This window comes from Phaseolus vulgaris, chromosome 4 (assembly GCF_051622355.1).
Source record: "Phaseolus vulgaris cultivar YP4 chromosome 4, ASM5162235v1, whole genome shotgun sequence".
Classification (NCBI taxonomy): domain Eukaryota; kingdom Viridiplantae; phylum Streptophyta; class Magnoliopsida; order Fabales; family Fabaceae; genus Phaseolus; species Phaseolus vulgaris.
In genome coordinates this window covers 14352585-14374458 of record NC_143501.1, presented here as the reverse complement: position 1 = coordinate 14374458, position 21874 = coordinate 14352585, and the positions used below count along the sequence as shown (strand labels likewise).

Genomic DNA, 21874 nt, shown 5'->3' with positions numbered 1-21874 from the left:
CACTCGGTCTTCATCATCAAAGCTAGACAACCCTTTAAATACAGAAATTCAATCCGCTCGTACAACTCGAATATCCATCTTCGAAGATTCCAACTCCTTTTCAATAAGAACAATAAGTATTATCTAATCGAACGTGTAGTTTGTTTTAGATTAAAAATAGATTATCTACTATGACTAGCATTTTAAATGCTTTCATTTTATGATTTCAACTTTTACTTATTCTTAAACAAATATTTATAAAATGATGTAAATATTGGAATTAAAACAAATGGTTATTATATTTATATTAACATAAACAATTTAATCTTCAACCAAACAGATAAATACAAATTTATTTTATTTTGTTTAACTATATATAAAACCAAAAAACTTACACTTTACAAAATAAACAAAAACTTTTTGATAAACATTTCCCGTAAAATAATTAATAAAAAACAATACGTGATAGATATGAAATAATTGAAGAAAAGAAAAGATTAAGAAAAAAAATATGAAGTAAAAAAGAGAGAAAGAACAAAAGGTGAAAGGGATATATTTTAACAAAAGTCATTTTCTTAGTAGAATTTTCACATAAGTTATATGTTTTACAAATTTATTCTTACATTTACAACGTGCCTACATTACAAATTTATTGTTACATTTACAAAGTGCCTACAATATCTTATTTATAATATTAAAATAACAGTTAATACTTCAAAAATACAAAACTCATTGTTCATCTACTACCAACATGTGTCATATTTTCCTTTTAATCAATAAGTTCGTTATAACTGCTTCTTGAACCCTATATCCAATAAGCACTTCGTCAATCTTTCTTTAAATTCTTCTTGGGCGAAGGCTTTCTTGAAAAGGTCAATCTTTCTCGAATTCGGTTCGAGATTAACTTCTTAAATTCACTTGTCAGAAGTTTCAGTTTGACTCTTTTTTTCTCAAGATGAATGTGGTCTTGCATATCTTCTTGATTTTGTGCATTTCATCCTAACAATAGGCAAACAAAGTTAACGACAAAGAAGAAAAACTGTACAATACACTTCTTCCAAAAACTGTACCATACACACTGTTTCATTACCACTCATTATTGCAATATTTGACAGGAACTACATATCTATGAGCTTTGAGAAGTCAGCATCAGCAATGTACAAGGGAAAGGAAACTTTGGCTTTCCATTATCTACAAGGAACCAAAAATCACGACAAGACTACAACGTTTACAAACTAAATGAATTCCTCAAAACAGAATAACTCTGTGTTTCAAGAGAATTTATATATATGCAGATGTGTTAAAATGCAGATGCACTTCCCTTTGCCTTCCCTAGCATGACATCTTTTGCTTCATTTATTTTGGAAGCAAGGTAGTGACTTCCACCCGCATCAGGATGGTTTGCAACCATTACTCTTCTATGTGCTTCTTTCACCTTGTCTGCAGTTGCATTTTCCCTGATGAATCATGAAACAGTATAAGTTAAAAAAACATCATGTCAAAGACAAGATCAACATTCTTGTCTTGGAGGAGCAAAAGTATAAGGCCTAGTAATGAATTCCTAGGACGAGAGTGGCGGCAGGCTTAGTTTTGGCCACAGAGAAGGATATCAACATCAAGAGTAATTGAATGTTACATAAATTAACTTATATAAGTAGAGAAAGAATAACTTGAATCATCTTGCTGAATTTTCTTGCAGGGATAGAACACCTTTTATGAGTGGTCAAAGAAGGGATAATCCTATACAGTTGGAGGATGCATATGTTTTCAGGATTTACATCTGAACTCTCTGGTCACTGTTCTATGGTTTCTATAAAATTAATTTTGTTTCCTTATATCAATCATATAGACTGCTGCTCATGAGACACTTAAATAGGCTAATCCTCATGAAGGAATTCCCATAATTCCTTGGTTTACACTAAATGCATAAGGGATTCATCACCTAGGAATTCATCAAACTCCAGCTTATGGATGATTAAAACCTAAAGCTATCGTTATTTGTTCAATCACCAGAACCAACGACAGTGTATGTAAGATTACTCTAACTTAGTGTAAGAGTATTTGATCAATCAGCAAACGTTAAGGGATAAAGTAGTAATTATGTTTAAAGACATCACTTATCAAATAACATAACTACATCTCACAATACATGAACATTAACACCATATACTTAATCATTTAACTTCGAGAGTCACTCTCCACCAGAAATAACAAATGCAATTTGATGCCTGATGAGCAATCAAATATCAAGCTTACCTGATGCCTAATATTAGAGCTGCTTCTCTCCTTGTCATTGTAGGTTGGAAACCACCATTGTAGAATCTGCGCACTCTGGGTTTTGGGGGTCGTGCCTTAAATGCTTGCCATGCTTGGATGCCATACCTGCCTGCAAGTGCTGCTGCAGCTACAGCAAGACCAGCAAGAAATGGTGCAGCCTAATGTACAAAGCAGTTTGTTAAAAGACAAGTTTGATGCTAAAGAAAACTAAATGAGAAAATGAAATAGTAATTGATATTCTTTATACTAATTATGATTTTTAGTCCAACACGAATAACTAAAAACTATCCAAGTTTATTCAGAGTCCAGCACAACTAAAACCATTAGATAAATGAAACCTTTTCCACATTTGACAAGGCTATAAGAGGTTGGAAAATAGGAATAGCCTGCTTGTGAAAGTCATAATAGATAAATGAGGCAAAATCATAATTATGTATCTTTCTTTCAAAATGAACTTGGCATAAACAACCTCACGTGCCTACTTGCTCAATCTTTTATGCTACGAATTAATCATATAATCTGCCATCACATATATGATTAATTCTTATTGTAGCATAGAAGAGTGAGCAAACTATGCACGTGGGGTTGTCTATGCCAAGTTCATTTTGGAAGAATGATACATAATTGTGACTTTGACAAGCTTCTCCATAAATATTTCTGAAATAAGTTAAAATTCACTTATGCATAAGCTAACTTGGAGAAGCTCTTTTCCAAATTTGTATTTTTAACCTGTGTATAAACTAATTTTAACTTACAGATTTTTTTCTCTCCTACAAGTTCTTATGGGAAAGTCGTCCAAACAAACCCTAAACCTAATACAGTTGTTTCAAATACATAGACATAAGCAACAGAGTAACCGTGTAAAGAATTTTTACACTATCATCTAATTACAAATAGATATGTATGGTAAATTTGTTGACTTTGTAATAACTATTTTAAAGTTACACCTACAACTGATAGAGTAACCTGACCAGAACTCTTCACACCGGCAATGCCTAGAAATTAAACTTTCCCCTCTGTATAACAACATTTCATAAGAGAGCAAAAGAGCGTGGGAAAAATACTTTATAAAACACAAATTTGTTATTAAGGCAACAATGTAATTAGGATCATTTTAATTACAGTCCTTTCTACCCATTTTCTTCTTACATGCATTTTCCCAAACAAATACAAAATTACGACCTAAAACAGATAATCATGAGGCTAATATGAATAAAAAAAGGGAAAATAGAAGTAGCAAAGTTACTAATTTGTTTCAAAATTACATGGGTCAAATCAGTAAGGAGTGTGGCAAGAAAGAAAAAATTGAAGAAGACAATGTTGAACAAGAAAGAGGATCTGCTCACCATTTCTGGAGAAGTTGAAGGATTGAAGAGAAATTTTTGCGCTTTTCATTCACAGGTTCTGAATGCCTCTAACTCTCTCTGCTATGGGAAGAAGACGGTGGCTGAAGACACGACTACAGAATTGGCTTTAGGATTTGGGTAGATTCGAGTAGATTCGATTTTATACTATATTTAGTCACAGAGTTAACATAATTCTAATAAAAAATTAATATTAATATTTTAATACAAAATAGATTTTCCAATAGAAGGTTTCGTCATCTTTTTTATAAATGGTAAAATTGGTCATAATTAAGGATTAATGATGAGAATCAATCAAAAGCCAAAAGTTCATCCCATGAAGGGCAAGGTCAAGTATTAAATAAATATTGCGTAGAAAGGTGCTTAGAGGGAAACATTAGAAACCTCTATTGTTAAAACATCTTTTAGTCTTTAGTTAGGAGTCTTAGGGGGGGTGTTAGTAGATAGGTGTAGGAGTAAATAAGGAGGTGCCAAAGTGAGAGAAGGGATTACATCTTCCTCATGTCTTGGTTTAGGCGCCACTTGCTTTTGAATTTAGGGGGGAATTTTGAAATTGTGTAGCTTGCATTTCAGCACCTTAGGACTATAAATATAGGTGCTCCCTTTGTATTTTTCAGATTGGAATTTATCTAAAGAAACTATACTCAAAATTGGAGTGAGCATTGGAAAGCTTTTGAGCCTTCTTCTCTAGTCTTATCTTGAAGGATCCATGGTGTCCTCAAGTGGCGGCAGCACACTCATCTAGGAGCAACCACACTTTTAGTGGCGTGATCATTCATCATTCATCCATCTTCATGAGCAATTCTCTTCTCCTTCCTTTCTTCTTTATTAATTCCTTGTCTTAGCTTGTTTCCTTGTTGTTTTTGGTTCGGTTTTTAAGTTTTCCAGCAGCTGTTCTTATTTCTCTTTGTGTTTGGTTCGGTACTTTTCTTTTTCCAACAAGTATTTTCAGTTCTATGCCTTTCTTTTACATTTTGTTCGGTTCAGTTTGCTTTCCTTCCAATTCTATTCGGTGGATTTAAGTTTTACCTCTTTTTGTTGGTTCAATTTGACAATAATTGGATCTTCTATATGAGTTTGTGTTTTGGCACTAGTTTTGGTGAGTTCTTGTTCATAGAACCTTGATCCATTTCTATGATAAAGTGCCTAGCTCTTAACCAACTCAAGATGATTCCTAAGAATGTCAAGAATCATTCTCTATATGGCTAGTGGAATCACATCATGTGGTATCATGAGTTTAGGTGTGTTCTTGTTTAATTGTTGAGTTGTGTAGCACTTTATTTCAAGAGCTCTTTTAATTTCTTGCAATTTATGGTTCTGTTTTTAGGCTTATTTGAGTTTGCTTGTTGTATTAATTCTTTTGCCTATCATATGTTTGAGTATTTTCCTTTTCGAATCCATACAAGTTTTGTCTTAGTCTTGTTTTTCCATAATTGTCATCACTTCTAGTAGTACTTTTGTTGATTTTATTGTTTCTTGCTTTAGTGTCATATAATTTTTCTGAATTTGATATTGATCCTTTGTGCCTTTTCTGATTTAGAATTGAGTTCATACTTGTATTCTAGACCTATACAAGTTCCTATACATCATTTTCCATTATGTCTTTGCTATTTCATAATTCTGTTTTTCATTCCTATTAGGATTCCTCTGTTTCTGAAAAAAGTGTTTACTGTTTTTCCTTATTGCAATTGATTTACTCACTGGAAAATTCTGAAATTCTGGATTTGTGATATTCAAAGTGTTAGAAAATAGTAGAAAAAAGAATCATTCAAAAATTCAAAGTACACAAAAAATGATAAATAAAATAAAAAAAAGTGTACAATTCTGCCGAAAAGAATACGGTAATCTGGCAGCGATTTTAAAAAATTTATCTCAATTAATTGACTTACTGTTTTTAATTGATTCTAGTGCCATTATTGAGTTAACATCTTGAAGTTTCTGTGGTTTAATTTTCATAATCCAGTTCGCTCTACATCATTCCAGTTAAATCAGTGAATATCAAGCACAGTTTGCTTTAAAAAAAAAAATCCAGTAGTTAAATTTTTGTTTTCTTCATCTACTCTAGTGCTTTTCCTTAAGTATTCTTTTGTGTGCCTACTTTTCTCATTGAGTTCTTTATTTTCTTGATTGTCTTTCATTCTTACTCTTTGAGTTTGTCTTACATATAGTTTTTCCTTTTGCAATTACCTTTCCTTGCTTATACCTTTTCTTGTTTGTCTTTATTGTTTCATTGGTTTTGTGGTGGTTGCTTTTGAGATTGGTGTGCTTGCTTTGACATCTTTCATTTGAGGATTCCAAGGCCTCAAGATCAGATTGGTGCAAGGACATTATTTCTTTGAGAGTGACCTATTTTTTCTACCTCAATTCACTTCGGCATTTTTGCTTAAAACACTCACTGTTTTTGCTAATTTTGTTTCTTGACTTGTTTGTTGTTTTGTGTGTTTGCTGTTTTTAATTTCAAATGGCTGGATTTTCAAGTGATGCATCCTACAAGCAGAATTCTCCTTCCAAAGCTTCAATCCTTGGTGAATTACATGAAGCGCAAAGAACTATTAGACGCTTGGAAGAGAAAATGCAAAAGATGGAGGTCCAACAAGCTAGACCATCTCCTTCTATCCATGATGGGCATCATTCTCATAGACCATCTTCAAGAGCCTCTTCAAATGATTTTGGCCGTGAAGAAGAGCATAGGAGAAGGAGAAATCCACCACAATTTCATGGACAAAGACCTCATCATCAAGGAGAAAGACATCACTACGGCAATGGTTACTACCAAGATGCAAAGGCTAGGCTACCTGATGGAGATCAAGCTCAAGAGGACATGGAGGCCAATCAACAAGATCAAGAAGAGGTGGAGGCACAAATGGAGGACGCCCATGGAGGTCAAAGTCCACCTCAAAGGATTACAAGAAGCATGTTCAAAGCTTTGGGAGCTAGAGGACATTTATTTTCTCTTTTTGTAATTTCTTTAGTTGAAGGTGCTTAGAGGGAAACATTAGAAACCTCTTTTGTTTTAGCATCTTTTAGGCTTTAGTTAGGAGCTTTAGGAGGGGGGGTGTATTAGTAGATAGGTGTAGGAGTAAATAAGGAGGTGCCAAAGTGAGAGAAGGGATCACACCTTCCTCATGCTTTGTTTTAGGCGCAAATTCTAGAAGCTTTTTAGGAGGGAGTTTTTGAATTTGTGTAGCTTACTTTTCAGCACCTTAGGCTATAAATAGAGGTGCTCTCTTTGTAAAATTCAGATTGGAATTAATCTAAGAAAACTCTACTCAAATTTTGAGTGAACTTTGGAGAGCTTTTGGAGCCTTCTTCTCTAGTCTTATCTTGATGGATCATTGGAGTCCTCAAGTGGCGGCATCACTCTCATCTAGGAGCATTCCACACTTCTAGTGGCGAGATCATCCAACATTCTTCCATCTTCATGAGCACTCTCTTCTCCTTCCTTTCTTCTCTTTCTATTGTTTTTGTTAGCTTGTGTTCTTGAGTTTTGGTTTGGTGTTCTTGCTGTTTTTTTATGAGTTTTGGTTCGGCAGTTTTATATTTCAGTCCTTTCATCTTGTTCCTTTGCTTTTCTTACTCTTTTGTTCGGTTCAATTTGACTAAAATTGGTTCATCCAAATGAGTTTGGGATTTGGTACTAGTTTTTGGTGAGTTCTTGTCTTAGAACAATGATCCAACTCTAAGAAAAGTGCCTCTATAATGTCCAACTCAAGGTGATTCCTAAGAAGGTCAAGAACCTTTCTCTTCTAAGCTAGTGGAATCACATCACTACCTTCGGTCAAGCTTCCTTGTTTTAATGGCTCTAGTGATCCTAATGTATATTTAGATTGGGAGGCTAAGTGTGAACAAATATTTGAGATCCATGAGATCCAAGATGAGCATAAGCTTAAGCTAGCCACCCTAGAGTTTAGTGATTATGCCATGAAATGGTGGCATGGAATTGTAAAGGACATTATCTATCACAAGGGTCCTCCCGTGGACTCTTGGAACTCTTTAAAGGATCAAATGCGCGCTAGATTTGTGCCCCCACATTTTAGGAAAGACCTCATGTTGAGACTCCAACGGTTTCAACAAGGCACGCTAAATGTGGATGAATATTATAAGGAGCTAGAAACGCTTGTGCTTAAAATTGAATTAGAGGAAAGTGAGGAAGCTATGATTGCTAGGTTTGTGAGTGGTCTTAGGAAGGATATTCAAGACATTGTTGAGTTACAAGAGTATTCATCATTGGGCTTTTTAGTTCATCTTGCAATGAAGGTGGAAGCCCAACTTGCAAAGAAAAATATTTTAAAAATATTCCCAAAGATGATTACTACAACAATTCTTGGAAGAACAAAAAGTCTTTTTCAAAATTTCCTTCCAAAGATTCTTCTTTCAAACCCAAGGATCCTACGCCATCTACTTCTAGGCCTAAATCCCCAATTAAATCGTCTAGTCAAAAGTGTTTTAAATGTTTGGGATATGGTCACATTGCTGCTAATTGCCCGTCTAAACAAAGTATGTACATGCATGAAGGCATTGTAGTTAGTGAACATGACTCCAATTCACCTAGGCATTCTTCACCTTCTAGACCATAAAGTGAAAATGAGAGTGAAAGTCCTTGTGAAGGTGACTTATTGATGGTAAGACGTATGTTGGGCACAATTCCAAAATCTTTGAATGATACTCAAAGAGAAAATATTTTTCACACCCGATGTCTTATCAACAACAAGTTATGTTCCTTGATTATTGATGGGGGAAGTTGCACTAATGTGGCTAGTACAAGAGTTGTGGAGAAGTTAGCCTTACCCACTATCTCTCATACCAAGCCCTACAAATTACAATGGCTTAGTGAAGTAGGTGAAATCATGGTAAATAAACAAGTCCTCATTAACTTTGCAATAGGAAAGTATAAAGATGAGGTTTTATGTGATGTTGTGCCCATGGAAGCATCTCATCTTCTTTTAGAAAGGCCTTGGCAATATGATAGACATGTTTTACATGATGGCCTATCCAATACAATGTCTTTTTCCTTCCTAGGGCGCAAGGTTATATTAAAACCCCTCTCTCCCAAAGAGGTTCATGAGGACCAAATAAAAATGAAAACTAAAAGAGAAAATGAGAAAGAAAAAGAAGTAAGTACTACACCGAGTCACACCAATTTCTCCTCTAAATCCATCATGTTGACTCGTGCTATGCCTCAAATGGACCCTCCAAGGTCTTCTTCTTCTTTATCTTTTTCATTACCCAAGGTTCCTATTTCAACACCAACTTGGTTAAAATATGTTAGGGATGATTTTTTCATACCTCCTAATGGGTTTCACCATTTAAGAGGTCTTTTTCCAACAAACATCATCATTCCCAAACAAATTTTTCCAACTTGGTCGATTTATAGGACCTCCTTTTCTGCAATCCCTTTAGCTCCATCTGCTAAGTCATGTATTCCTTTTTCTTACACTTTTGATTGTAAAAGAGAACTGACTTTGTTATATGCAGGGATTCAGAATTCGTGGGCGAATTCTCTCCAACTCAGGGAGTATGATGAGAATCAACTAAAGGTGGCTTTTTATAATGAAGAACAAGATCATTCGCCTTTACATTTAAAGTTTTTCTTGTTAATCTTTGCAAAAGATAAAGCCCAAGCCCAAGCCCAAGAAGGCCAAAGCCCAAAAGCCAAAAGTTCATCCCATGAAGGGCAAGGCCAAGTATTAAATAAATATTGCGTAGAAAGGTGCTTAGAGGGAAACATTAGAAACCTCTATTGTTAAAGCATCTTTTAGTCTTTAGTTAGGAGTCTTAGGGGGGGGTGTTAGTAGATAGGTGTAGGAGTAAATAAGGAGGTGCCAAAGTGAGAGAAGGGATCACACCTTCCTCATGTCTTGGTTTAGGCGCCACTTGCTTTTGAATTTACGGGGGAATTTTGAAATTGTGTAGCTTGCATTTCAGCACCTTAGGAGTATAAATATAGGTGCTCCCTTTGTATTTTTCAGATTGGAATTTATCTAAAGAAACTATACTCAAAATTGGAGTGAGCATTGGAGAGCTTTTGAGCCTTCTTCTCTAGTCTTATCTTGAAGGATCCATGGTGTCCTCAAGTGGCAGCAGCACACTCATCTAGGAGCAACCACACTTCTAGTGGCGTGATCATTCATCATTCATCCATCTTCATGAGCAATCCTCTTCTCCTTCCTTTCTTCTTTATTAATTCCTTGTCTTAGCTTGTTTCCTTGTTGTTTTTGGTTCGGTTTTTAAGTTTTCCAGCAGCTGTTCTTATTTCTCTTTGTGTTTGGTTCGGTACTTTTCTTTTTCCAACAAGTATTTTCAGTTCTATGCCTTTCTTTTACATTTTGTTCGGTTCAGTTTGCTTTCCTTCCAATTCTATTCGGTGGATTTAAGTTTTACCTCTTTTTGTTGGTTCAATTTGACAATAATTGGATCTTCTATATGAGTTTGTGTTTTGGCACTAGTTTTGGTGAGTTCTTGTTCATAGAACCTTGATCCATTTCTATGATAAAGTGTCTAGCTCTTAACCAACTCAAGATGATTCCTAAGAATGTCAAGAATCATTCTCTATATGGCTAGTGGAATCACATCAATTAAGATGATAAATAAACTCATCATGGAGATATATATTCTAATCTGATTTAATTTTAATATGTAATTTTTACATTATTATACATATATAGATAATATCCAAGTTTTTAAATTTGTCACAAGAATAGGAGATATATGTATATTTTTGTCTTATTTATATTATCCTACTTTAAATTATTGAAATATTCATAATCTATTATATGTATTATTTATTATTGAAACAATTAATAATATAATACTTGTTTTATATTGTTGGGTTTGAATCATTTGTAAATTTGAATAATTTGAAATCACCTTACTACATAAATTATCGAAATATTTGGTAAGAAACTTCTCAACCCAATATTGAGTAACAACTCGTTGGGTTGAAGGTCGAAAATTTGGAGGTGGTCTTCAAGATTATCTCTTCACAACTGCAGTTTTTTAATGTCTGAGGGTCACAATAAGATGAGGGGGACTCCACCTGTTAACAATACTCCAATGAAAGTCGGTAAGAGCATAAATGTATCAGTGTAGTATGTAATGCATAAAATAATAATTGCATCACTCGTTGAAGGTCATCCCCTTTTTATAGCGTCTTCCGCTAATCCCTCTCTTTGAGGAATCATATAACAACAGATATATATAACAACTAAAATCAAAATCACTCATTCAATAAAAACTATTTAAAAATACTCACGACATCATTTTTCAAGTATATTTCCTAGGTAATATTTCATATAACGAAAAAACAAGAATCCCTGAAATATTTGCTTAAATGTAGAAAATAACCAAAGAGTAAAAACATGCTTCCTCATCCTAATAATGTCGAGCTAAATCTCATTAGATTGGTTACACATATGAACCAATCATATTGGTCTTTTAACCGATCACATCTGAATAGTACACAACTCATAAGCCTCGAGCCGAGCTGAGCGAGGTGATGAGGCTTACTTGCACTGACACGAAAAGACCTTTATGTACAAAAGACAATTTTCGTACATGTCCAAAAGCGTTTCATGACAAGACGTGGGCCCATCAGTTATAAATGCTCATGTACATGTTGGCACGATTATGGATTCTCCAACTCTCATTCATGCTCGGTTGGGTCATCTTAGTCTTGCCAAGATGCAACAACTTGTTCCAAGTTTGTCTAATGTATCTAGTTTATCATCTGAGTTTTGTCAGTTAAGGAAGCACATTCGTAGTTCTTTTCCTAGTAGTGTCCCCAGCGTACTTCATCTCCTTTTGCTTTAGTTCACTCTGACATTTGGGGACCAAGTCATATTAAGTCTAATTTAGGATTTCAGTATTTTGTTACTTTTATTGATGATTATTCAAGATGTACTTGGGTGTTTTTAATGAAAAACCTTTTTGAGTTGTTTTCCATATTTCAAATGTTTTACAATGAAATTAAAAATCAATTTGGAATTTCCATTTGAATTTTGCACAGTGATAATGGCATGAGTATCTTTCTCATTCATTTAAAAAATTTATGGCTTCTGATGGTATTCTTCATCAAACTTCATGTGCTTACACACCTCAACAAAATGGGGTAACTGATCGCATGAATAGACATCTTGTTGAAACAACTCATACTATTTTAATCCATAGTGATGTTCCTCGGCGTTTTTGGGGTGATGTTGTTCTTAGTGCATGTTATCTCATTAATCGCATGTCATCTTTAGTTTTAGATGAAAAAATTCTTCATTTTATTTTATTTCCACATGACCCTCTCCACTCTTTACCTCCCAAAGTTTTTGGGTCCACATGTTTTGTTCATAATTTTAGTCCTGGTTTTGATAAATTATCTCCTATAAGTCACACAAATGTGTCTTTTTAGGGTTCACTAGATCACAAAATGGATATAAATGTTTCTCACCTTCTGTAAATCGTTATTTTATTTCAGTAGATGTCACCTTCAATGAATCTTCCATGTACTTTAAGTCTTGTCATTTTCCTTCTCTATCTTCATCTAATCAAGTTAATATTCCTATTATTAAGCCTAATGCATCTAAAGATTCACCATCGCCTCCAACTCTTCAGGTATATAGTCATCGTCAAACGTCTCATCATCAATCAAATGAATTTCTTCTAGTGCCAACACCTCATCCCCCTCCGGCTCTGATAGTTGAACTTAATATTCCTATTGCTATCCGTAAAGGTATACATTCTACTCGTAATCCCTCACCACATTATACTGCTTTGAGTTACCATTGACTATCTCAACCCTTTTATACCTACCTTTCGTCTATTACTTTTGTATCCATTCCAAAATCTATAGGTGATGCCTTAGCTCATCCTGGTTGGCGCCAGGCCATACTTGATGAAATGAATGCGCTTTAGAATAATAGAACTTGGGAACTTGTTCCTTTACCATCTAGGTAATTTATTGTTGGTTGCAAGTGGATTTTTGCTATCAAAGTTGGTCCTAATGGTACTATTGATTGTCTTAAAGCTCATCTTGTGGCTAAGGGTTATACCCAAATTTTTTGTTTAGACTATGGTGATACTTTTTCTTCAGTGGCAAAGATGGCTTTTGTTCACTTATTCATAGTCATGGTTGCTCTTCAACAATGACCTCTTTATCAACTGGATGTCAAAAATGCATTTCTTAATGGGATTTGTAGGAAGAAATTTATATGGAGTAACCTCCCGATTTTGTTGCTCAAAGGGAGTCTTTTGGATTGGTATGTCGTCTTCGCAAATCCTTATATGGCCTCAAGCAGTCTCTTAGGGCTTGGTTTCGAACATTTAGCAATGTTGTTCAACAGTTTGGTATGACTTGCAGTGAAGCAGATCATTCCGATTTTTATCGTCACTCGAGTGGTGAGTGTATCTATCTTGTAGTATATGTTGATGACATTGTTTTTACTATCAGTGATCACCATGACATCTCACAAGTAAAACAACACCTTTGTCAACACTTTCATACCAAAGATCTTGGCAAACTCAAATATTTCTTAAGGATTGATGTAGCACAATCCAATACTGGTGTTGTTATCTCTCAAAGAAAATATTCATTGGATATTTTGGAAGAAATTGGGTTGATGAATTCAAAATCTATTGACACTCCCATGGATCCCAATGTCAAACTTCTACCCAATCAGGGGTAGCCTTTTTCAGATCTTGAGAACTACAGAAGATTAGTTCGAAAATTGAACTATTTCACTATTACTCGTGTTGATATTTCCTTTGTTGAAGAGCCTTAGAAAAACCCAATTTATGTTGTTCAACTACAAAGTTTTGGGCTTCATTTAAGCCTTTCTCTAACTGATTTATCCTTTCGGCATCAGCTTGTTTAGCAGTGGATAAATCAATTAAGCCTCCTTTCAATTTTTGGATTTCAGCCTGCAACGGTAAACCCTAAACCAACAATTTCATCCTTTAGAGATTTTTTCTCGGTATCACAATGTGAGTGAACATCTGAAAACAACGTTAGTTTCAAGAACGGATTCAAGGCTTTTATCGGATTCGGCGAGCTCCCTCTTTATATTTTCATGTTCGGTGGTAGAAACACTATTAACGGCCTCCTTTTTAAGTCTTTCTGAAACCAATAAACACCGAGAAAGCTCGATTGCTGCATCTGCCAAAGATGATACGTTCGTTGACTGAAACATGTCTTGTTGGTCCATCCAAATTAGTGTGAACAAAATTGGAAAAGCGTGTGGAAGCACCAAATAGTCTTTTCGAAAGTGGTTAAGAAGAGTTTTCGACGCCATGACGATGACGTCTTAGTGATGAATGAGACCGCCTATATTACCCTTGTTTCTTTTCCTGCTTTTCTTAGGAGGTTCAACAACAACATTGGTAGTGTCGAGAATGGATTCAACCCGAGAGATTGGTTCCACAACCTCGACTTCCCTTCTCGGCTAGGCGTCGAGCTACCAGGTTTCCTGAGTAACTTTTAAAAGTATACTCGACCTTTCTAATTGGTGGCAACCATTAAACCTGAAATCCAAGAGAAAATTTAGCAAAGTTAAAATTCTCTTATTAAGAAAGAAAAATTTGAAAAAAAAAACATACCGATAAAATCCCTTTCCGGTTTAGGCGAGAATAGATTCACAGTAGAACACGAGTGGGAAGCTTCTAGGACAAGTGATCGAGAATCGAGAGGACTTGAAGGTCTTCCAGATTCATTGAATGGCGTGACCAATAATTAAACTTTAAAGGACCACTAGTTCAGTAGAAAGGAAATTTTGGGACATGACCATCATAAAAATATTTCTTTCAGATTTTTTCAATAGGAATTTTGGAAAAAACCTCCTTTAAAAATTTTGTAAGAAGTGAAAGGAGAAAGCAAACAAGCTTTAGATCAACTAATTAAAGACAACCAACCGAAACGTTTACCAGAAGGAGAACTATAGAAATGAAGAAAAACTTTCTAACTAGGAGATAAAGAAAGAAATTTACATATAACACGAAAGACTTGCATAGAAGCCCAACTATTAGCATGTAGTTGAGTAGGGACAACATTAAGAATTCGAAAAACACCCATTTAAAATTCATCAAGAGAAAACTGAATATAGATGTCCGTAAAAAGACATTAATAAAAATAAAAAAATTACAAACTTCACCAGCATGACAAAGAAAAAATTCTCCTTTTTTTAACCATATGAGTACAAGAATTCATCAAACAATTATTCAACCAATTGATAGAAATAGCGATTCCAAGATTCATCAAAAATACTCTTCAAGTATCATAAAGTATGGGTTATTAATGCCTTCTCTCTTAGGTTTTAAGCTTTTTAAATTCATCTCTGCTTCATTTTCATTCCTTTGTGTTGAGATGAAACTAAGAAAATGTATGCGTTAGTCAATTTACTCTCAGGGGATGACAGTAGCTTCAATACCATTTGACTTGACATTTAGAATAAAATCTTTTTTTTTATTGGATATTTGAAATTAACACATTATTTTATTGCAAACTTGATTTCATAAAATATAAAAAATATGATGTGTTGATTCTTCATCTATACCTAAAAATAAAAGAGATACTCTACTTTAACTTTTCTAAATTGTTTTTCTATTTTATTTTATCCTTGTTTAATATTTTTTTTTATTAATTTATTTTGATTATTTGGACATTTTATAATTTTAGAAGTTAATAAAACAGTTTTTTAATTTTAAAATTTTATTTTATTTGTTCTCACTTAATGGAAAGTGGAGAGATTGGTAAGTTAATTTTATTTTGTTGTCACTTAACTAGCAGGAGAGTGGAGAAATTGATTATTTTTCTGTTTTAAACCATATTCTTCTTTATTAAATAAGTATTTTTTTTAATTTTATTCTCACTTAACTGACAGGAAAGTAGAGAGATTGGTACGTTAATTTTATTTTATTTGTGGTCACTTAAGTGGCAGGAGGGTGAAGAGATTGATTATCCTCTTTAAAACCGTTATTAGAAACAGTTTTAAATGTAGAGCAGTTTTTTAATTTTTTCTCTCTTATTTTATCTCTCTCGTTCCTCAATCCTCATAAAACTCAATCTCTCATACATACAAACACACATAAATTTATATTTAAATAAATAAATAAACATATATATATATATATCATAATTGTAAAAATAAAAACTAAAAAAAGTTAATTATAAAGGCGTTAGGACGGCTATTTGATGGGCCACATAGTTTGTGTTGCTCCAATGCAGTTCATAGTTTAAATATAATGATTCGATATGTATGTTTTAATAAAATACTTTTTCTAATATTTTATTTTTTAAAATATAATTATTATTCTATAAAATAAATCAGTCCAATCTAAGCCATTTAAATTACAGGTTAAAATGAATTGAAGTAAAAATGATTAATTCAATTTAAGTTATAATCTTTTTACTTGATTTTACTCGCTTTGTAAACTGTTTGGGTTAATTAAGTGGATCAAACTCATTTTAATCATTAGTTGGATTGTTGAAAAAGAACCCTTAATGCATGTTTGTTTGATTAAATCTCTTATGTTTCTTTGATTTGTAGGGAAATTCCTTCAAGATATTAATTAAAATTAAAAAACATAACCCCTTCACTCTTTTAAGGAAACTTTTATGTTCCAACAATCTACATCTATTTTATAAATTTTAAGAAAATAAATTTCCTATACTGCTCTTATCACTTCCTGGATGCATCTTTGATTTTTTTTTTTTTCTTTGGGAAATTCTTACTTATAAATTTCAAGAATTAAACTAAAATGTCTTACAATTTTGTAGACACAAGTGAGGATTACTCCTTGATGTAAGATAAAAATTGGTGTTTAATATAATCACAATCAAAACCAAACATTGATTTACAATAAAATAATACAAATAGCTCACTACCCCAACAAGGGTTAGAGTAAGTTAAACCAAAAACATACCTTGTCAAAAAGCTAGAGTCACTCCTAAAACAAATCCACCTAAATAGAGTTGTTTGTTAAGAAGAAATGTAAAATATGTTTGACCATATGAACAAAACTGATAAGCAAATATTGAATCTTACTCCTGAAAGCACCATCAAGAGGGGAACTGAAGAAGAGGACCAAAGCAACTATCAAAATCTTCATTCATGGTTCTAAGAGACTTGGTGCCAAGAGCAATTGGCGCAGGAAACAGTCTCTATAATATAAACACAACTATTCAAAGGCTTAAGATACATTGAAATATAATTTGTGCTCAGGTTATCTTTAGTCTTTTAATCAGTTGTGTTTATAAGACTTGTTTGAATAAATTTTCTCTATAAATACTTGTTTGGAGAGGAAATAAATGAATCAAACTCCGGTACGTTAAAATCAACTTATGCACCTATACTTGTAAAGAAGTAGTTATATGAGATTTTATAGGCATATATAAGTTGATTTTAAGTTACAAGAAAAGTTGGATTCATTTTATCTTTTCTTATAAGTGATTATGAAGAAATTTATCCAAACAGAAGCATAGATATTGTTCTCCTACAAGAATTACTGAAGTGGCAATGATATCCACACACAGCACTACCTTCCCCTTCCATTACTGGAAACAATTTCCACCTTAGGAGGATCAGAATGCCTTCTTGGAGCAGCTGAAGGAGAGAAAGAAAGACGTTTCCTTACAGCAGCACCTCCTTTTTCAGGTGAAGGCCTTTGGATTTTGAGCCTGGCCTTGGCTGAGCTTGTAGGTGCCATGTAACTTGGAATGGCAGGGGAGCTTGCAAGGCTCTCATCATCTCTAACTGAGGATCCTGCAATGCTGTGACGGCGATATCGCTCTGATTGAATGCTGAACATGCTTCTTGAGTCCTCATCTCCACCCCAGACACTACTACCCTTTGAGCTTGATGGCCTTGCCTTGCCATTAGCAGATAGTGCCTTTGAAGGTGAAATGTGAGGGGATGGTCTTCTTGCCTTTTGGCCAAAAGGGGAAGGTCTTTTGTCATGGTTGTGGTGGTCTTGGAGAGAATAAACTTTGACGATTTCTCCTACTGACATGGCTTTGCTTCCTGCACTCTTCACAGATGCGTGATCATTGTGATTCACAGTGCTGTGGCCATCCCATGGCCGAGTAGCCATCCACCTCTCCAGCCAACTCCACCCCCATTGGGGATTGTTTGGATCCATGAATGTGGGATTTAATGATTTTGAAGACCCCTTCCATGTTTGCTGTTTAACAAAGTAATTTAGTTATAATTTATACATCATAATACAAAAAAACAGTACTTTTGTTGATAAATATCTGTAAATCAATGAGCAGGATCCAAGGGGCAAACAGATTTTTGAGCTTGTACAAGTGCATTATGCTGATCTAAAGAGTGCATAAAAAACGATGTAACTATTATTAGAAGTCATCAAGTAAACGACTTTGAATCCTATGCCAGAGAATGTAATGTGCAATACCATTCTTTGTGTGAATTGGTTTGATTAATTGGATTTCTTTAATAGGTTTGCACATAGTACCTTCAGAATGCATTAATTAATACCCATAGTACCCACAAATAAGGTAGTCTGGTCACCTGATGTGAGAATGAATAGGCCAAAGTTCTCTCTCTTCTGAAAGCTGCTTCTTGCTTGTGCAACAATTTGGCTTCAATTTGCTCCTTTGACTGCAAACTGTCATCCCATTCTTCTCCAACCTGCTGTAAAAGCATTTGCACTTCAATACATATTCAAAAGCCAGCACTCATCATCAGATATCATTCCTTTCAGGCTTATTGTTTTCAGATGAAAAGTAACGAATCTCAAGTAATAAAACAAAAGGCCTTCTAATAGAAGAGGAAAATATGCACATAATGCTTACAGCAGCACGCAGCTTCTGAAGTTCTTTTTCATGTTTCTGCTGCAGTTGGCGCTGAAGAGCTTGGTTCTCTTCAGACATTCTAATTCTCCTTTCACGAATCTGAGACTGTAATCTTGCTAGAGTTTGCATGCTTCGTAGGGTGCTAGTAGCTTGTCTTTTAACACATTGCCCTTGCACTACGGTTTTCAGCCTCACCAAACCTCTCAGGGCACGCAATGCTCTTCTTGCCTATAATTTCCAAACCAAAAGCCACTCATTATATATGCAACACAAAGCAACTAACTATATTTTAGGCACAAATTCTATTCATATTCAAGAAGCTGTTTCTCCAAAAGTTTTACACCTTTGAATATAATTACAGATTGCACCATCACAGCCTATAAACCAAAAAATTCTGTTCATAACCATGAAAATAAATTAAGTGGTATAAAAGGAAAATGAAACTTCTTCTGGAAATGAATATAAATTTGAAATTTCTCCAAGTCATTTGAGCTTTCATGCAAAATCCTGCAAACCCAGTTACAATTAGAACTTTTGGCATAATAACGAGGTTACTGTATTATTTGGCAAAGTTGTTATTTATTGGAACTTCTTTTCCCTATTTTCTGTATTTACCATTGAATGCATAATTACCACTTTTCTGTATTTGTTGGCAATTGAGATTTTTAAACTGTCACTTAATGTTTCTACAGTTTTTTATTTTGAGTTTTGTTAAAGCTTGTTTTTTGTGAAGAAAAAGCTAGTTGTAGATGTGGGCTCGTGATGTCTACATTTAGCTTAGCCATAATTTGCTGTTTGTTGTGCCCAACTAGGAGTTTCATAATTTTTCTAATCGCAAAGAGTGCAAATTTATAACATCAAGTATGCTCCACTCTTCTATCTCCTTTTATGCTCAGTTCTATTGTTAACAGTACTATTAGTAGGTACAACCTTCGTAATGTAGTACCATGTTTGGATAAACTTCTCAGTAAAACAAATACTTTTAAGAAAAGAAAATAAGGTAAATGAATTAAGTTTCTTCCATATGTTAAAATCAAGTTATACCCTTCAACATTTTTATCAAATTTCTCTTATTTAACCTCTTTAAAAGAAAGGACATCCATTTTCCAAATTTGTGAAGTCCAAGTAAAAAAGGAAAAGAAGTAATTAAATACCATATATCCACGAAATGCAGTCTGAATCTTGATAACTGCAATCTCTTCCATGGTCTTTCCAGTGTAATGTGGCATACTTGTGAGACGAACAACTTCTGCAGCAGCCTGAGCAGCAGCAACAGCAGCCTCTGCTGCAACAGCAGTGGCAAAAGCCAAAGAAGCAGCATGCGTGCTTTGTTCCTTCTCAGCCTCTATTAATTTAACATCTTCTATTGGTGGAAGAGCAACTGCTTCTGCTACTTCCCCCTCCTTGTCACTGCTTGTGTTCTTTGACTTGTGGCTTTTCTGTTTTTTCTTTCAATACACAAAAAAAGTAAAAGGGTAGTTTGAGATAGACACATATTGTAAGAAAATCAAATTCTCTTCGAGAATACTAGCAAAACAAACTTTTAAATATACAGTCTCTCGCTTCTTATGTGATAACTTTTACATGATTTCATAATTTCCAATTAGAGAAATCTCTAGTATTCTTGGAAATTTAAAGATTTTTGTACTTGTCTTCTGAAACTCTCCATTTCCCACTTTTTGTGTGCTCAAAACTCATTCAACTATTGGCTCAACCTTAAAAGCAATTGTACCAAAAGATTTAAATTTCTATGAACAGTTGAATAGCATAGAGAGCATCTAAGAAATGTGTCAAAAAAGGTGTTGCTTGTAATAGTCGTTCTTTTTCCTTGTTCAATGAACGTAATAATTAAAGTAAACCTTATCTTTTTTGGAATCTGGACTGAAAACTTTCTTCACTGCAGAAAACCAACTTCCTTTTTTCCCCATTTGCAATTCCTGTTACTTCGACGGAAAAGGAAAGGCAAATTAGATCTCAGTATCAACACAAACATCATCCATAGAAGGGAAGAAAAAGATGACCAAACTTCTATTAAAAGTAATTAAAGTCAACACTCAAACCACATATTCCAATTAATGCACTCTGAAGAAAACCGTTGAAGAAAACATAACTCATGCATAGACTTGGAAAAGGAAATTTTAACAGAGAAACGCTGTAAACAGATCTATGACAAACGTGTTTGACCAAAAATAATCAGTTATTACTGAGAAGAACCATAAACTGAAACTGAATAGCAAAAACGCCATCCAACAAAGAAAAATAGAAAATTTCAGCAAGTTTTTATTTGTTAATGTGATGAGAACGAATGGATAAGAACACGGTTCTAAATCTCCATCATAGAAAAGGCTCTGTTCTCATGAAAAACAACAAAAAATGCAACTTTGTTTTGCAGTGGAAAAATGAAGAAACACCCAGATGTGATAATTTGAAAAAACCATGAAAATGTCACGATTTTCAATTTTGAAGGAGAAAAACTCCAAAAGAAGGGAAATTTAGTATGCAATGGAGAGATGGAGAATGAAAAAGCCATATACAGTATAAACCAATACAAGTAAAAGAGAGCAAAAGAAGAAAGTAAGAAGGCCAGTAGAAAGCTACCAGTTTTGAAGGGCAAAAAACTTGAAAAGAAAAAGGGAGCAAAAATGGACAAATGCAAGAGAAAGAGGAGGCAATGAAGTGAAAAACATTCCAAGACCTTTGCATGAGAATCCCAGAATCCTGCAAATAAAACTCAAGGGTACTTGGTGTGGCAGAATAATAGAAGAAGTCGATGAGGCCCACAAGAGAAGAAGAAAGAGGGACCAGATCTTGGGTTGAAGGAAACTTCAACTACCGGGAACGGAACATAACAGTATCCACATGCTCACTGGGTCCCAATTCTGTTGCGTTTGCTGATTTTAACGTTAAACAGCAGACAAACTAAACGAAACCAAACAAAACAAAAACAAGTTACACATATGAAGCACAAAGAAAGAAACTAAATTAACTTTTGGTTGCTCTGAACTAAATGACCTATTTAATTCACGAAATATATACCAATGACCAACATTGAATCTACCCCATCAACACACAAGATGCATCCACCTCATCACCATTATTTCCTAAACATTAACTTAGAGCCCTCGGTAGAGTGGCACGCACAAGATGCATCCTCCACCCTCAATAAATATGACTTCAAGAAATTCTATCCTTCATGAAATTATCAACAAAATTATTCTTCATTGAAAAACTACTTTCGTACTTATTTCTCCCTTACGAACTTATTTTGACTTACACAAAAGTTATTTATGTTGTTATTATGCTAAGTTGATGACATTACTTTTAGTCATAGCCTTTTTTTACAATGAAAATTTTAATGTTAAATCACTTGTTCATTGTTGGAGGACCCTAAACATTATGCCGTGGAGATTTATTATTTAATGTTAAAACCACACACTTTAATAATTTCAATATTGCACTAAGC

The 21874-nt window shown here is 34.1% G+C and overlaps 2 protein-coding genes across 5 annotated transcripts; both read right to left on the bottom strand.

Moving 5' to 3' along the window:
• Positions 1-534: 534 nt before the first annotated feature.
• LOC137837308 (Chaperone DnaJ-domain superfamily protein) lies at positions 535-3936 on the bottom strand. 2 transcript variants are annotated; one of them, XR_011085411.2, is made up of 4 exons: positions 3603-3936; positions 2236-2414; positions 1070-1436; positions 535-978 (listed from the first exon to the last, which is right to left on the bottom strand). XR_011085411.2 is itself a non-coding variant. In XM_068646276.2 (3 exons), the coding sequence occupies exons 1-3, from the start codon at positions 3603-3605 to the stop codon at positions 1280-1282; spliced, it is 339 nt and encodes a 112-aa protein (XP_068502377.1). In that variant the 5' UTR covers positions 3606-3936; the 3' UTR covers positions 999-1279. The 2 variants fall into 2 exon arrangements, 1 of the variants encoding a protein (XP_068502377.1); XM_068646276.2 differs by lacking the exon at positions 535-978 and having other exon boundaries at positions 999-1436.
• Positions 3937-16400: 12464 nt separating this feature from the next.
• Positions 16401-21416, bottom strand: LOC137837306 (protein IQ-DOMAIN 3). 3 transcript variants are annotated; one of them, XM_068646274.2, is made up of 6 exons: positions 21107-21416; positions 20271-20348; positions 19566-19859; positions 18412-18639; positions 18128-18250; positions 16401-17777 (listed from the first exon to the last, which is right to left on the bottom strand). In XM_068646274.2, the coding sequence occupies exons 2-6, from the start codon at positions 20337-20339 to the stop codon at positions 17133-17135; spliced, it is 1359 nt and encodes a 452-aa protein (XP_068502375.2). In that variant the 5' UTR covers positions 20340-20348; positions 21107-21416; the 3' UTR covers positions 16401-17132. The 3 variants fall into 3 exon arrangements, with proteins under 3 accessions (XP_068502375.2, XP_068502374.2, XP_068502376.2); XM_068646273.2 differs by having other exon boundaries at positions 21010-21229; XM_068646275.2 differs by having other exon boundaries at positions 20271-20354; positions 21010-21130.
• Positions 21417-21874: the final 458 nt, after the last annotated feature.

Coding starts and splice junctions, on each gene's coding strand:
- LOC137837308 (XM_068646276.2), bottom strand. Junction 1,437..2,235: donor GCTCTAATATTAGGCATCAG/GTAAGCTTGATA, acceptor ATGATTCATCAG/GGAAAATGCAACTGCAGACA.
- LOC137837306 (XM_068646273.2), bottom strand. CDS start 21,114: ATGCAAAGGTCTTGGAATGTTTTTCACTTCATTGCCTCCTCTTTCTCT. Junction 20,349..21,009: donor TTTTTTGCCCTTCAAAACTG/GTAGCTTTCTAC, acceptor TCGAAGTAACAG/GAATTGCAAATGGGGAAAAA. Junction 18,640..19,565: donor CTGCATTTCGTGGATATATG/GTATTTAATTAC, acceptor TGGAAATTATAG/GCAAGAAGAGCATTGCGTGC.